This window comes from Planococcus citri, chromosome 2 (genome assembly GCF_950023065.1).
Source record: "Planococcus citri chromosome 2, ihPlaCitr1.1, whole genome shotgun sequence".
Taxonomy (NCBI): Eukaryota; Metazoa; Arthropoda; class Insecta; order Hemiptera; family Pseudococcidae; genus Planococcus; species Planococcus citri.
This window is the reverse complement of record NC_088678.1, coordinates 1,560,281-1,577,413: the sequence shown is the minus strand read 5'-3', so window position 1 is coordinate 1,577,413 and position 17,133 is coordinate 1,560,281. Positions and strand designations below refer to the sequence as shown.

The window sequence follows — 17,133 nt, the reverse complement described above, 5'->3', positions numbered from 1 at the left end:
AGACGTGCTCAGTAGAATCCTAAAAATCCCAAAACAGAGTGAGTTGTGACGAGAGTGAAAAAATCACAATTTTCCGAAAATGCCTTCTCTTTGAAGACACATCTCTCTCCTCTAAGTGCATTCTCCGAAGCTATAGTGTTTTCTGCGTAACTTTCAACTCCAAATGACGGTCTTATTGCTGAATTTTGTCAATATCTGCTGACTTCCTTCTGAGAAAAGTGCGCATTTCAACCAATTATCATGGATAATTTTTTCGACTGCAGGGTCACGATGTTGTTCAAAATTTGTGAATTGAATTTCATTCGTTTTCATTTCAATTAGGTAGGTGTGTACCAGGTACATACCTATACCTATACATGTATTTAATTTACTAAAAATTAATCTCTCAAATTAATGCGAATAAAAAAATATAACACAATGCGGTTAATCATTTTCAACGATATATTTTCTTATCCAAAGATCAAAAACAAAATGGTACAAAAAATGTGATGTATCTAAAAAAAAAAAAAAAAAATACCTACCTTACAATAGCTAAACTAAATTACATTGGCCTAGATTTTATGTATTTTAGAACTACGATGATAGGTAGAAAGGTAAATGTATTACCTATGTAAATTATAACTTAGAAAATGCATTCAGTGACAGTGTTGTCGAATGAAAAGGAAAACGAACTTTATTACAACATGTTGAGATCAAGTACACGAATGCAATTTGAATAGATTCTCAGAACTCAGAACTGCATCTCTGGGAAGAAAAGTTGACGTTCGCGAAGGCCTATACGTTGCAGTACGTACTCGTATTAGGTACGAAATAGGCCAACGTACGTAGATATTTGGTAATATAATACGTATAGTATAATATACATATTTTCAGTGCATACCCTCGTTGCCTTTACCATACATATAATTTGGTTGCTTTATTTCAAGTGCCAGTCTGACTAACACAACAAGCCTATCATCGCCGCTCAGCTAGAATGATTGTGGGTTGAATTTGAGGTACTAGATAGTAGAGGTGCGCTTGTGGTAGTGGTAGTGGTGGTGGTTGGATTAGATCTTATGTAAATCATTTTTGCAGGAACGTTTTTCAATAGTTGATTGATTATGTCCATGAAGATGTTGATCAATTTTACTCTCAGTTGAGGCATCATGACTTTCAATACTTCTTGACCATTTTCTCTTAAAAATAGATTTGTGGCTTCCACTGAAAAAAATTGTCCACAATTATTATTTTATGACGAATACAATAAAATATAGACTGGATGGTATATATTTATAAGTACCTACTTACAGGTTTCTGAATACTCACCTAGAATTCTATTATTGTTGAAAATTTTTCTTACGTGCATCTTAACATCTTTTATATCTAGATCTATGTCTAATCTATCTAATTTGAAAAATTCTTGTCCGTCTCGGAATGTGCTGGACATAATTCCTTTTCCTATTGCCATTACATCACCTGTTGGCATTATAAAATAAGGGTGTAAGTATGGTAGTTCATTAGAAAGTGTTGTCTCGAATTAAATTTTTGATATTTTCAGCGTTTGAACCAATCGAGTCAGTAAGTATAGGTACAAATAACTGTTTATTACCCAATTCAGCGTGGAATGTTCCATTTCCATTAGCAGGAATAACAATTAAAATACCAGTACTAGTGTATTTAGCATCCAAAACCATTTTTGGTATTTTGATTTTCACTTCGAAAGGAGCATTGCCGTTTCTTAACCTGCAATAAAAAAAAAGTAGCATAATAATAGTACAGTGAGGTTTCATCGCATTATTGAGACAAATCGGCGAGCACACGAAATGAAAAATTTCACAACTTACTTAATTTTACTTATTTGGAAATTACTAGCACCGAATGCGTCTATATCTCTCAAAGTTATTTTATATCCATTGGGACCGTTCGTCAATGCTAAGGACAACGAATCAATTTTGAAAGGTTCTACAGCTGGTAATTGTATCTCTGGAATTCCTGTAAATAAGAATCATATCATTATTCGATTAGTAAATACGTACCATATTTTATGTGAGAGTGCAATCAGATAAAAATTTAAAAAAAAAAAAAAAACATGATATCCCACACACTTGATATTTAGCATTTTGTGAAGGACTACATATTATGATTCATTTTTGGGGATTTCCTTCTCAAGTACACATTAAATTCAAGCCAAAAGTAGTACATATAAGTATGTATAATGAAATCGGATACTTCAATTTTGCTCGATTTAATTTGTTTACAATAATTTTGCTTCGATGGTTTAGGTAAGAATAATAGAAAAAAAAAAATGATAACAGTCACATTTCCATTCTAATCATCTAGGAAATTGGAGGTGAGTGAGTCTCGTTACTGTCGTTTATTTGTGATTTCTTGCGAAGTATCAAACTTTGAAAATTCATATCTCAAAATTACCTAATTGAACTTAGAGCAAAGGAATATATAGAAGAAGATTCTGAAATTTGAAATATTCAGAAGTGAATTTATTATTTAGGTAAGAACTGGTAGGTAGCCTATTTTGTCCTTTTTAATAAAAAGATCTTACTTTTCAGCAACTAGTGCTCCTGGTAGGTATAACATTTGAAAAAATTCACTTTTATCGTTCACTAGTTTACACTACTTTCTTAATGTTTGTTGCTTCCTATATCCATAAGGCGGGCATTGGGCCATAGAATACTTAAGTATAGGCACATCATTGCTCAGATAGTCCGGCATATGACAATAGGAGTAATTGCACCCCCCCCCACGATCCTCCGGGACAACTTTTTTCTTGAAGGGGACATCCTAAGGAACATTTTAAAGCACACTTGCCCAAAAAAAAGTTGGCCCTACTTACAAAATGGCGGCCATTTTGATTGACAGGTCAGCCGAAATCGCAGATTTTGCGTTGCAACATTGGACTTGCAAGAAATTTTTCAAACCTTACAAAGATAGATCGAAAGACCATGCAAAAATTTATCACCTGTCAAAATTTCAACTGCTAAAGTGCGTTTTTCGATTTTTGGTGAATTTTTGAAAATCCAATTTAGGTCAAAAATGAGGGAAAAAAATCAAAATTGGGATATATCCTATTTTCGACATGCCAAATCGATTGGAAACGGTTTCAACTCATTTTGAGTAGTTCTGGAGCCACCAGCAGATTTTTAAAACTCGAAATTCCTACAAAATTCCATCAAATTGGAGTTGTAAAGCAGAAATTTATTCTAAAAACTAATTTCAATACGCTACGAAGTACTGCAGGTGAATTTCAAATCGTTTTGAAGCCTCCAGCAACTTTTTGAAAATTCCTAAAACCTCCAGCAGATTTTTGAAACTTTAAATTTTCACAAAATTTTATCAAATGGAGATGGAAAGCTGAAATTTACTCTACACTGCAATTTTAACACCATCTGAAGACGACTTCAGGTTGGTTCAAGTCATTTTAGAACCTCCAGTGACTTTTTTGAAAGTTACTGGAGCCTCCAGTAGATTTTTGAAACTTGAAATTTCCCCAAAATTTCCTCAAACTGAGATGGAGAGTCGAAATTCATTCTGCAAACTAATTTCAATACGGTACGAAGTTGGCTGCTGGTGGATTTCAAGTCGTTTTGGAGCCTCCAGTGACTTTTTGAAAGGTTACATGGCGTTTTTTTGGAAAATTGAAATTTTCTAAAAGTAGCTGGAGGCTCCAAAACGACTTAAAATTTACCTGCAGTACTTCGTAGCGTATTGAAATTATTTTTTAGAATAAATTTCAGCATTACAATTCCAATTTGATGGAATTTTGTGGGAATTTCGAGTTTTAAAAATCTGCTGGAGGCTCCAGAACTACTTAAAATGGGTTGAAACCGTTTCCAATCGATTCGGCATGTTGAAAATAGGATATATCCCAAATTTCAGCTTTCTTGGTCAATTTGGTAAAATTTTGATTTTTTCCCTCATTTTTGGCCTAAATTGGATTTTCAAGAATTCACCAAAAATCGAAAAACGCACTTCAGCACTTGAAATTTTGACAGGTGATAAATTTTAGCATGATCTTTCGATCTACCTTTGTAAGGTTTGAAAAATTTCGTGCAAGTCCTATGTTGAAACGCAAAATCTGCGATTTCGGCTGACCTGTCAATCAAAATGGCCGCCATTTTGTAAGTAAGGCCAACTTTTTTTGGGCAAGTTTGCTTTAAAATGTTCCTTAGGATGTCCCCTTTAAGAAAAAAGTTGTCCCGGAAGATCCTGGGGGGAGGAGGGGGTGCAATTACTCCTATTGTCATATGCCGGACTAAGAAGTATTTGAGCATCAAACTGCACTCACAGCACAGCAGATTTTTCCTTAAAAGTGTAGGTTGGCATCATGAAATGGACGCATATCATCGATGCCATAACTCAGTAATAAATTTACAAATTCTGCCCGAAAATTGTTTTAAAGGTTCTAGAAATTTCTGAGCATGCTATAGTAGGTCTAGGTACACCCATGTTTTAATACATGCTTAGCCTAAATAGCCATGCACAACTGAAAAGGAAACTAACGCTTGTAGGATTCGCAACTATGACACCAAGGCGCTGTGCAAGGCTACCCACAAATTCAAATGTGTGCGCCGAGTGTAAATAATACAAACATCGTACCTATAGCATCTTTCACGAGCCTTGAAATCGTGTAGGTCATTTGATCACCGGATTTGGTAAAATTCTTCCAGTGTTTTAACGTAAAATAGGGACTTCTGAGTGACCTAAATTCTTTAATTTTTGTGAGTACTTGTTTCCTGACTCGTAGGGTGCTCTTTTTTGACCTATATTTTCAGTACGATCACCTCCAACTGAGACATGTCACCCATGTGCGTGATGATAGGTAGTTTGTGGAAACTTTTCAGCTTATAACGTAACGTAGGTAGGTCTAGGTACTGTTTAAAAGATGTGAAATTATGTACGTAAAAAATAAAGAAGAAGAAATGAAATATCGTTTTACAGCTGAAAGTGCGATTTGCGCGTAGACAGCACACACTGTAGATACACATATTGTGACACTTTGATTAGCGCAGACGCATTCTGTTTACTTTTACTTTCATTAGTTCACGAAGATTATGTAATTGTCTATACGACGACGTAAACTGTAAACATGTTTCAAGCACACGACACGACGACACAGGGTACTCGGTCGCTTCGTATGGTGGCTAGCTTAGGCATTTTTTTATAACGAAGATTTCGACCGAAAGTGGCATTCGCTGAGATTGTCACGACAACGGCAATAATTTTTTCCATTTACAGAAACTAGTCTTTCGTATTCGTAGACTTCTTAACGCGCACGCTTCGCGTTGGGGGAAAACCTTGACCAATAATTGATAACCTCATCGAAGAAGGTTGCAAATCCGCGTTACGCGTCCAAGCATTCAAAGTTCAGTGACATTGTATTCGTTCTCTACACTCGCAGTTGCGATTACGAGAATATCCATTCATAAGAGTATCGTTTACTATATAACTACTCGTACTTACTGGGTATCACGTTTCGTTATTTGTCGTAATTATTTTAATTGCTATTTTATTGGTGCTCATTTGCAGAAAATTGCAAAAATTTCTTCGAAACAGATTTTATGAATTATTCAACTTGGTACTGTAATTTTGTTCAACAGAAATTACACTCTAAAATAAATTAACCCGAGTACCTGAACAATTATTGAAAACCTCGACGGGGTCTCCATTATCGTTCGAAATTTTCATTAATATTTCCAAAAAGAAGCCTTATAAAATATAATGATCCGAAGGACACGGCGAGACACTGAATTGCTATTTGATATACGAGCATTTCGATATAGGTATTGTATTACCATCGTCATTCATCGCGACAACAGCTTGATGTTTGTTTCCTTTTTACACGAATAATTAAACCGCAATACAATGCAACGTTGCGATCGTAAAAATAAAAAATAAAACCAGTTGGCATCGAGAGAAATAATTTCAAAACAATGGGTTCAGAAGTCAGATTGGTCGAAAGGTAGCCTATATTTAAATTTTATTTCTTATTTATCGGTGTGCGCGTTATTCGCAACCTTGGTAGTTGTGATTTTTGACGTAGGGATGTTAAATGTGCGATAAAAAGTTTTATAAATCACGAGACACGAGTACTCACCAGTTTTCAAGTAAGGTCTCAAATGATCGATGGCTTTAATGATACAATCGGCCAGCAGTGGATCATCTTCTCGGCATTGTTTTACGTAAGGAGCTGAAAGCAGAAAATACTCGTAGTTTAATAACTAGTCCACACTTGACCGGTTACTTGACGCAAGAGTAGATGGCACACTGCACAGTGTGTAAGTGCAATAATACCTGATGCAGCAAAACCAGGCGATAGGGTGACACGACGACGTCATGTTCATGTTGTAAAAAGACCACCCTTCCTTTACCAAACTGTCGTGTCGCTTGTTGGTTTAGTAGCCCAGTTGATATTAATGTAGCCTACGTACATGAAAAGGTAGCTATGAGGTTTACATGTGTTTTTGCTCAGTTTAAAATTCAAATAGATTCAACTTTTTACTCGGTCGTAATGGTTTGTAAAAGTAAACCAGTTATACCTATATCAACCAAAATCATCGTCGAATGTGTGATCACGATGATTATGAGATGCCCTGTACACATATCGTTGCATAAGCCCTTGAAAATTAATGCAGGGTAGGTTCAGACAGCAGACACAGCAAGGAAAATCACAAACTAATGTAGTAAGTCTTTAATTATCTAACGTAAGTAGGTATCTGGTATACCTATCCCGGATTTTAACAAAAATTGGCGAGCAGGTCTACTTTTGGGAGTCAGATCATCCATAGAAATTTTGAGTGCCGTAGCCGTACACAGAGCTGAGCCCGAACTCCTAAAGCGACCGCGACCTTTTCTTTTAACAACACGTACTCCTTTTTTTCAAAAAAATTATCTTTTGAGAATCCCTACCTAGCACAACCTTTTGTAGCATCAAGAGATCGAAAATTCTTCTAACAAGGGAGGTAACTCTACCTATCCTAACTGGCAGAAGAATTTCTAAACAGGATAAATAAGAATACCTACATCAAAAGCCAAAACTTCAGGTGCTGAAGTGAATTTTTCGATTTTTGGTAAATTTTTTGACCCAAAAATTTAAAAAAATCAAAAATGTCACCAAACTGACCTAGAAAACTGAAATTTCATCCCTACCTTATTTTCAACCATCCAAATCGATTGGAAACAGTTTCAACTCATTTTGTGTGGTTTTAGAGCCTCCAGAAGATTTTTAACCCTTTCGGCTACGAGACAAACTGACGGATAAAATTCGAAGTGCTTTAAACTGAGTAAGGCCGGTTGCTGCCTAGAACTCAAAATTTGCTGGAAATCGAAAATTCAGAAAGTATTCATGTCACAAATGGCAATAAACCTTAAATTGTTTATTATTCCATTTATGACACCAAATGGCATTATAAATCAAAATCGAGCCTTCTGAGGCATCTGATATTTCAAGATGAAAATATTGGTAACAAGCATTTTTGAAAATAGAAAAAAAGATGAGCTAAAATAAAATGAGTTTGTGTAAAAAAAGAAATTATTGAAGAAAAATGAGGCATGCGACTTCAGATAGTTATTCAAACTGCAAATGTTTGAAGGTAATTGCTTGTGGGAGGATTAAAATTGATGGAAAAATCTTTGTGTTATAGAGAGCATTTTTTGAAATTTTGAAAACTCGTGTCACAATTCAATCTGAAAAGTATGACATCATTTTCATTTTCTGACACATACATCTCTCTTGAGGTGATTTGCTTGGGTGAGTAAGTTACCTCAGAAGATGACTAGGTGAACTTTTGCGAGCATTTGGATTTCATGATAGATACTGTGTCATAATACAGCCCTCAATCTGTTTGTCATAAGGAGATAATAAAAATAAAATGCGTACGTCATGTTGTGGAATTACTGGAATTACTTTTTAGAAGTCATCTTACAGATAATGAATTGATTGAGCGCAGTCTTTATGACACAGTATCCATCATAAAATTCAAATGCTTGCAAAAGTTTACCCAGTCATATTCTGAGGCAACTTACTCACCCAAGCAAATTATCTCAAGAGAGATGTATGTGTCAGAAGATGAAAATGATACATATTTTTCAGAATTTCATTGAAAATTAGCGTTGAATTGTGACATGGGTTTTCAAAATTTTGAAAAATGCTCTCTATAACACAAAGATTTTTCCATCAATTTTAATCCTCCCACAAGCAATCACCTTCAAACATTTGCAGTATGAGTAACTATCTGAAGTCGCATTCCTTGTTTTCATTCAATAAATTCTTTTTTTTACCCAAACTTATTTTATTTTAGCATGTCTTCTTTTCTAGTTTCAAAAATGCTTGTTATCAATATCTTCATATCGAAATATCAGATGCCTAAGAAGACTTGATTTTGATTTATAATGCTATTCGGTGTCATAAATGGAAAAATAGTCAATTCAAGGTTTATTGCCATTTGTGACATGAATACTTTCTGAATTTTCGATTTCCAGCAAATTTTGAGTTCTAGGCAGCAACCGGCCTTACTCAGTTTAAAGCACTTAAAATTTTATCCATCAGTTTGTCTCGTAGCCGAAAGGGTTAAAAGTTGAAATTTTCGCAAAATTTCGTTCAGTAAAGTTGAAAAGCTAAAATTCAGCATGCAGATGTTAATTGGAGATGGTTTCAGGTCGTTCTGGATTCTCTAGTCAAATTTTAGAAATTCCTGTTTTCGAAAAAATGTCCTAAAATCCGCCCAATTCAACTTTCGCTCGTGTGAATGCGATTGGTGCTTGTCAATGACCTTGTACTTGGCCTATTACGCACTTTTTTCCCAAAATTGATTTCCGAACAGCATATTTCTCCGAAGATTTTATAATTATTGTAAATTTTTAAAATATGGTTCTGTATTTATGTGCGAAAACCCCCGACTTTGGAAAAATGGAGTACCTACCTATAATTGGTCAAAAGGGTCTCTAATAATAGAATAGAATATATTTCGGATCTTTTTTCCTTTGCAAATTAATTAGAAGGCAATAGCCCCTCTGTATCAAAAACGTACTTGCTGCAGGATTTGATTTAGACCGTTTTAATGACTCCACTTAAAAAATTTCGACTTTCAAAAATCTGCTGGAGGCTTCAGAACTCCTGAAACCAATGACACCGTTTCCATTCGATTTAAGGGGTCGAAAATAGGGTACCTTCAAAATTTCAACTTCCTACATCAATTTGGTAAAATTTTGATTTTTCCTATTTTTGATCCAAGGATTCTTAAAAATTCACCAAAAATCAAGAAATTGCGTGGTATTACATATTTCGATTAAGCTCTTTCCGGTTAGATTTTTTTGTGAGTAATAGTCTTTGATTCAACCAATACTTCCATTTTGTTCCCTGAAATAAAATTTCACTCGCATCTCATAACTAAACCTTGAGCTGCCAAACTTGATTTTTCAATTTTTGGTAAATTTTTGAAAATCGTGGAAATATTTCTATCAATGTTTTTAATTTTTTTAATTGAAAAAAAAAAAAAAAAAAAAAAAAAAAAAGTACCTAGGTATAAGTATTGGAATGAAAATCTAAAATTGAGTCGTTTCATGTCTATCAAAGTCTATCAAATTTGACTACCCCCTCCCTCCCTCCCTCCCTCCCTCCCTCCCAAATGGATCAATTTTAATCATTTGCAACTTTTCAAGCCAATCCTTATCCTCATCAAAAGTTGATTGTCTTTTCCTTCAGCGCATTAAAATTGTCTCAGAAGATGTTCATAAATTCCATATTACATGATCCTCAAATCTAAAAGAATGCACGGTTGTCCAGGAGAGCCTAAAAATGGCTGAAATTCAATATCTCAAATCCATTTTCCGAAAATTTGTGCAATTTGGTCACAGGGCCACGCAGAAAAAATCCGGACCATGGTGAAAAAGAGTGAAAAACATTGTTTAGGTAGTGTATTGTACAATTTCTCGAGTTTTTATTTTTTTTGTTTTTTGCTATTCCGAGGGCCCGAGGAATGACCTGTTTCCCTGTTCTGGTGGGTTTTTGCCAAGGCTGTTCAATGCAGTGATGAGTATGGGTTTGGGCTCTTGGCTGGCACTGATCTAGTGGTTGCTGGAGGGGGACAGCACCTGATGGAATGCCAGATAGTGCTACAGTTTGTATCAATTTCTCTGTCTTGGTTCATTTCAGTTTATTCTAAGGTGATGGTGTATTATGTATTTTCTTGTCTATCGCAAACTGCAGATTTATTCACTTTTCTGCTATTGTTTATTTCCCCATGATTTATTTTGTATCAGGTAGGTACTTGTTTTTTATTGTTTTCTAGCTGTTTTTAGTTTTATGTGTTTATCACTTCGTAAAGTATATTTTGATGTTTATCTATGTCTTAAAAGGAGGCTCTCCTCGCTCGCGCAGTTTGCGTATCTGAGAGGTGGTATTCTATAATGGTGTAATAAATTATTGAATTGTTGAATGTTCATTAATTTTAATTAACTTCAGTACATTTTTTTGTAAGACTGTAAGAGTGAGAGAGAGCAAGTAGGAGAGGAGGATTTAAAATTTGAGTCATATATGTAGGTATGAACCATCGGTCTCAATATTTTGAAAGACGTAAGTATACGTATTTCAATTTGGTCATATTTTTTTTGTTAGAGGGCGAGGAAGGTGAAGTGAAAATTTGAACTTTTGAAAGCCAGTATTTAAATCAGTGAAAAATCATCAAAAATTTTCTAAAAAATTTCAAATTTCACTGATTTTTTTTCATTATTAATTCCGCTTGTTTTTACTCAATGCGAATCTCATTAAGTACATCAAAAAAAAAACTAATAGGTAAGAACGTAATTTCATACTAAGTATGGTACAGTGACCCATCAGTAGGTGATTTAACCTTCGCAGTGCGATATTTTGAAAACGACACGTCTTACCCCACCTATCCTTTGATTAAGCTAGTAATTTTGAAAGAGCAGAAAAGGAAAACAGGTCTGCTCGTATTGACATATCATGTCAACGAGTTTACTGACCCCGATCAATTGTAACGTTTAAATACTTACAGAAGATGTAGTTAAACGGGTATTATAGCTTCCCTTTCGATTACATAACTCGGCAGATATATTCGAAATACTAGTTGCGACTTCATAATCACCAAGACTACAACATGTTCAAGAAGGTCGCTCAATTCGTGTGCGTAGGAACGGTAGGTAATTAAGACGTCAGTGATAGGATATTGCTACTTTGTTACTTTGAGCTTTTTTTTAAAAAATAAAAAAATAATAATAATAATAATTAGTGGCTAGGTGAGAATTTATTTTGGCCTTGGAGTGAATTTTGAAAATTAGGGCAAACGGGCTAATTGTTGGTTTCAAGTTTTAAGTTCTAAGGAGCCGAATTATTAAAAAATTTTGATGATTTTTCTGTCGGGTCTGTATTTGTAATTAGAACTTAAATCGAAGAATTGAGCAATACTAGTTAATCCGCAAGAGGTGAATAAACGATTCTGACACAGACGAGCTATTCTGTATCATGAAAACCAGTTTTTCATTCATTACTTTATTCTTAAATTTTTAAATCTAGGCACCCATTCACTTTGATGTATTGCGAAATAAGTTTATAGCCCTCGTCTTCAGTCTTATAAAGTTGAAGTTAATTTTGTGAGCACTTCAGGTTTCCGAAGTAGTCAGCACGAGTTGATATTTTTCCAAATGATGAATAATAACTGGAAGTGGAAGAAAATACTTTCCGCACGTTTACCTATCTGGAAACCTCAACGTACCCTGGTCAGACAGACCTCCTCGTCTTTGACGTTGAGAAATTAGATTCGGCTAAATTCTGTGAAACTGTTTAAATTCTTCGGCAATTTGATCATCAATTAACTTTTACTATCTTTAGCACATCGTCTGTTTCGATCATTATTCCAGGATTTCTTACGGAGGTGCGACCATTAGTTGCGTAAATTAAGCGTGGAAAATGTTAAAATTATCGCCAAACAGGCGCTAAGTAATGGCATCAATTTAGGTGCTAGGAAATCGTTCAACTTATGTAATGAATTCTAAAAAGCGGGTTCGCTATGTAGACGCTAATACGATGCGCAGGTTTTCAATTACCATTTCATCGTATTCTAATGAGGGAATTAAAACAGTTTGTGGTAAAATCTCGTAATATTTTGAATAATTAAAAGGGAAAAAATGATGCTGGAAAATCCAGATCAAAAAAATGATGGAAAAACCTTTCGACTGTTTGAGGTAAATGACACGAAATTCCAGGAGGGGCAATTCAAAAGTGAATGTATGACCAATTTTAGAATGGCGAAAAAAATCAAATTTTCAAAGAATTGGAGGTACATGACGAGTAGGTAGTTTTTCGACAATTTGTCGTCTGGTATGTGCACACGATCATCTCAACTTGACGAAAATTGCCTTCTCTGACCATTCTGAAATCTCCAGCGAGCTTAAAAATTTCCATTTTCTTGAAATTTCAAATCCCTCTTAAAGGACCAAAAATGAATTTCAACACCTATACCTTGAGTCGGTGCTTATTGAACACCCTCTCGACTGTTTTAAGCAGTTTCTACAGCATTTTAAGGAGGGTGATTTTAAAAGTAGATTTTTGACCAATTTGTAAATTCCAAAAAAAGTAGAAAAATTCAAATTTTCAAAAAATAAGGTTAGTCTATGAAGAGGGGTTAATTCGGCAATGTATTGTCTGATGTGTCTACAATTCTACATGATCACCCGGCTTGAAAACAATCGTAATCTTATCTTTTTGGAGGCTCCAGCGAGATTTCAAATTTCTCAAAAAAATTTCAAATCGCTCTAAAAAGGACTGCAAAATGAACCTTGGCCTTTGTAATTTCGGTCGATGATGATTGGGCACTTTCTCAGCCGTTTTAGGTGGTTTGTCGAGAGAGTGCCCAATAAGTATTTACTGACCAAAGTTGCAGGGGCCAAGATTCATTTTTAGCCCCTCCAGAGCGATTTTAAATTTCAAAAGAAAATTGAAAAATCGTTCGAGGCTCCAGAAGATCACAAAACTAGTATGTACTTAGTGGTTGAAATGTGGGAGTTGGGTTGAAGGAATTAATCACTTTATTAGGTGCACATTTGCTCAAAAAAATTTATATTCCATGAAAAAGTTTTAAAATCGCCTTTAAAGCAGCTTTTTTGACCAGCCAAAAACCCAAAAATGTACTCAAGCACTCAAAATTTTGGTTCACGAGGATTTTAGGGCATGTTATTTCAATTTATAGCATCAAGCTTAGTTTCGTTCAATTTTTTTGTGATTCAAACACGCTGAAAATACGAATCTTGAGAGATATTGGTGCTTTCTTCCAAAATTACCAGTTTCAGAAAATGATCAACATTATTTCTACGAAGAAAGTGCAGAAAAATTTAAAATTTTACGTACGTATTCAAAATGTGTTAATTTGCACAGTAGGTGCTGCAAATTAAAAATGAAAAATTAGTAGGTACATTTTGAAGATTAAAGACTACACTCGAACCGAAAATTTGTAATTTTATATCATCCTATTTAATTCATCCCAAGTCCTCTTCTAACCCATCAACTGATCCTAAAACCGAATCACTTAATTTAGGATAAAATTTCAAGTACGTTAGTAATTAGAAATTCAAAGCAGAATTTATTTGAAACTACTCGTAATCAAATAAAAATGGGTAAGAGAATTTTTGCAATAAAATTGTAGGGGAAAAAAATCGGTTGGTTCTACACGACAAACAAATCGAAAGATAAAAATAAATAAACAAAAAATACGTAAATTGCGCACTCATTAAAGAAAAGTAAAAGGAAAAAAAAACCAATCATACTCACGTAATTCTTGCTGAGAATAAACAATAGCAAAATATGCGATTAAAAATAAACACGATACTTTGTGTGAAAACATTTTGCAGAAATTATCGATACCACTTGGCTCAAATGTCGCGAGTACTGATGCGCGTTCAACGCTTGAAAATCAGACTATCTGCGGAGGAAGAAACGAGCCCCTTCTTAGTTAACGCTTTACGAATGTCTTATCTGTTAACTAGTTATTCGCATTAATATGTTTTACGGATTGCACATAAAGTCCTACGTCGTCGTCGTCATCGCAAGGACCGTCAGGTGAAATTCTCTCGTATACTTGGCGTACCTACCGGCGGCGTGGTCGCGGCCGCCAATGTGCCAGCGACGGCTTTTGAAAAAATTCATTAATCTTTAATCCATTAACGCGCGATCCGAGCCGCATTAAGTCATAAATTTTATTGTTTTCTCATTCATCAAAGTGCGTAATTTTTCGTTTTTTTCGAAACACGAATACACCTACCTACTCTGGCTCGTTACGAGTGTTTTCGTAAAATCGAACGAGTTTGAGTTTTCGACATTGGACATGGACCATGCAGCGTGTAGGTACGAGTACTTCTCAGCTCGCATCGATGTATTAAATTGCTAGAACTGGCGATAGGTTAACGTATTTGTACTATTTTAATGATTGCAGCGTTCAGTTGCATTTCGAAAGGTGATCGTATATAAATTTAGATTCGTTTACTTAGATTAATCGTTTTCATTTTATGTAGGTATTTCAGGAATTTATTCAATGCTTTAGACACTGGTGTTCGCGATGGGTCAAGGAATAAGCCGACAATTTTTTGCGAAAAAAACTGAATCTAGACGAGCGACAACTGCAGGTACTACAACCCATACCTACGAACCACTTTCTGTTTCTTCGATCAATGAATATGGAATCAAGTTGCGAAACTGCTCCCTACCATGATACGAGCGGTGTACATTCCGAACACTCGTGTTAATAAATTCACATACCCTCCGTGTTTTCAAGGAGCAGTCACATTACCATTAGGACACGATGAAGTGCAGTGGGACACATTTTTAACGAGCTAATATAGATTCCATTGCAAAATTACCTAATTTTTATTACCAACACTAAACCTACATTTTTGTGACAGTGACATTTATAATGTGTAGATTTAACCATCGTCGTTCTAATTACTCACCTGCAACGAACGCTCTTAATGGACTGATCGATTTCGCAGATTATTTATTTATATGTATTTATTTTACAAACACCATTTACAAAAAAATAACCTCGAGTGAAGTTCATCAAAAAATCGACTGATCGATTTTTATCGTGTAGATATTGCAAATTAAAAACCGGTCGAGATTTTAAGCGAACATTTGTACATGCATCAATGAACATATTCTTCGTACGAATACTACACATACGATATATCTACATAAAACGTATGCATGATGTTTCATCATACTTCTGTGAAAGTTGATACTTATATATTTTATCGTGGATGTACCTACTTGTATAATTTATGCAATAAAATATGCATATGATTGGCGATGTCGAAAAAGGAGGAGGCAATTATTTTCCTTGGGGACACATTTCAGTTCATTTACCATATGTACGCGTGCAAAATAGTAGGTACCCTACTTCAGTATGTGTATAATTAAATTTTAAATATCCAGTGCATTTTTCAAATTGAAATATACACACTTATAAGTACTGTAGATATACCTATTAGGCATCTGAGCTTTTTGGAACATTTTTGTAAAATTTTAATGTGATTATAATTTGTGATTTTTTTTTTCTTGTTTTAGACGATGAAAAAACACGGATTTAGTTACGTGTTTTGTACCCTAAAACAGAAAGTGCATTAAACACCATCAATTCAGTGATAAATAAAATTTGGAATTCATCACTTTTCAAATTTTTATTGACTTTTAACTATTTTTTTTCTTACAGATTCTCGAATTTTTTCTAAAATAAAAAAAAAATAAAATTATTGACAAAAATTTTTAAAAGCAACAGACAGTTGACAGCAAAACTCGTCGAAAGTTATCCACAAAGCACTCATAAAAAATTACTTATTATATTACACCTTACACTTTATTTTGCAAAGTTGGAATTTTCCACCTCCCACCCCCAAAGTTGTTACTTTGGCTGAGAAAATAATTCCCTATTTTCCATTTTCCCTTACATGTAACTGTAAAGGAAAGTGGTATAAGTGATGGTAGCCACCCCGACCAAATCTTTAAAAAAATGTTAAAAAGTTTTTATGAAATTTTTTTGTTTCTGCGGCAGAATTATTCTGAATAATCCCTTTTTCAAGAAAAAATTTTCTATGTATGACCCTTCAAACCATATTGACCCCCTATTTAGGAGCCCCTCAAAGTTGAAAAAATCACGAAAAATGAGAATAAATCAAAATCAGAGATTTATTTTTGAATAACTACCTGATTTCCACATTAGAATTGTTCCACATGACCCCCTTTTCAACTTTATTGGACCCACAAATGATGCTGTTTCTCTCGTATGGAGCCTCCTAAATTTGGGAACAATGAAAAAATATAAAAAATTGATGACTATGGAAATTTTCTGAATAAGCACTCTTTCAAGAAAAATTTTCCCCCGGTCTCCCAAATCATGTTGGTTCCATATCGCACCTTGGGAGTAATAAGGTTACATCTCAAAAAAGTGAAATTTTACAGGAGAGTGATTTTATTTATTTTAAAAACTTGATTCATTATTTTTATCAACTTATAATTAATTGTGAGGAATGAATAGCACCTCATTTTAAAGATCTGGTATCCTACCTTCGTTCAGCATAAGAACACTTTGAAAAATAAAATCTTAAAGAAGAAATATTTCAATGTTTGGAGAACATTTTGAGTTATAACCTTTCATTAAAGCTGATGTGGAGGCGAAAGAAAGCGTAGAGAATTACATTTCCAATCGACATAATGTCGTTAGTTTTTTTTCTAGAGTGCTTAGTTTTTGAGTTTTTCTCAATAATTAAAATTGTTTGTCAACACTTTGTATGTATGAAATTTGCTCAACTTGCAATGTTGTGCGGATTTTGAGTTAGGCCATTTGCATTTTTTACAAGATCCAGATAATGTACCCAACTTGAAGTGTTATTATTGGTTGAGGGGGGTCATAGGTACAAACCCCAAAAATGCAAAAATGTCAAAATCAATTTTTTTTAGATGTTACCTTATTACTCCCGATTTGCGATATAAAGCCCCTCCAAAGTCGACAAAATTAATTTAAAAAAATTGTAAATTCATACCCATCTGTACAAATTTGTTTTAAATGCTTCATTTCTAAGCAGAGTACTTTTAGATAACCACTTTTTTCAAGAAAAACACCCCCTGGTCCTCCAAAT

At 34.4% G+C, this 17,133-nt stretch overlaps 1 protein-coding gene across 1 annotated transcript; it reads right to left on the bottom strand.

Moving 5' to 3' along the window:
• Positions 1–423: 423 nt before the first annotated feature.
• On the bottom strand, positions 424–14,023 carry Jhbp1 (Juvenile hormone binding protein 1). Its single transcript, XM_065347755.1, has 6 exons — positions 13,778–14,023; positions 6,092–6,184; positions 1,824–1,971; positions 1,589–1,722; positions 1,306–1,455; positions 424–1,200 (listed from the first exon to the last, which is right to left on the bottom strand). Exons 1-6 carry the CDS (start codon positions 13,848–13,850, stop codon positions 965–967), a joined length of 834 nt encoding a protein of 277 aa, XP_065203827.1. The 5' UTR covers positions 13,851–14,023; the 3' UTR covers positions 424–964.
• Between the last annotated feature and the right edge of the window lie 3,110 nt (positions 14,024–17,133).

Bases quoted from the DNA above. Each gene is read 5' to 3' on its own strand.
- Jhbp1 (XM_065347755.1), bottom strand. From the start codon at position 13,850: ATGTTTTCACACAAAGTATCGTGTTTATTTTTAATCGCATATTTTGCT. The intron at 6,185-13,777 runs GTGAGTATGATT...TTCTGCTTTCAG, and splicing joins TTATTCTCAGCAAGAATTAC to CTCCTTACGTAAAACAATGC. The intron at 1,972-6,091 runs GTGAGTACTCGT...TCTTATTTACAG, and splicing joins GAGACCTTACTTGAAAACTG to GAATTCCAGAGATACAATTA.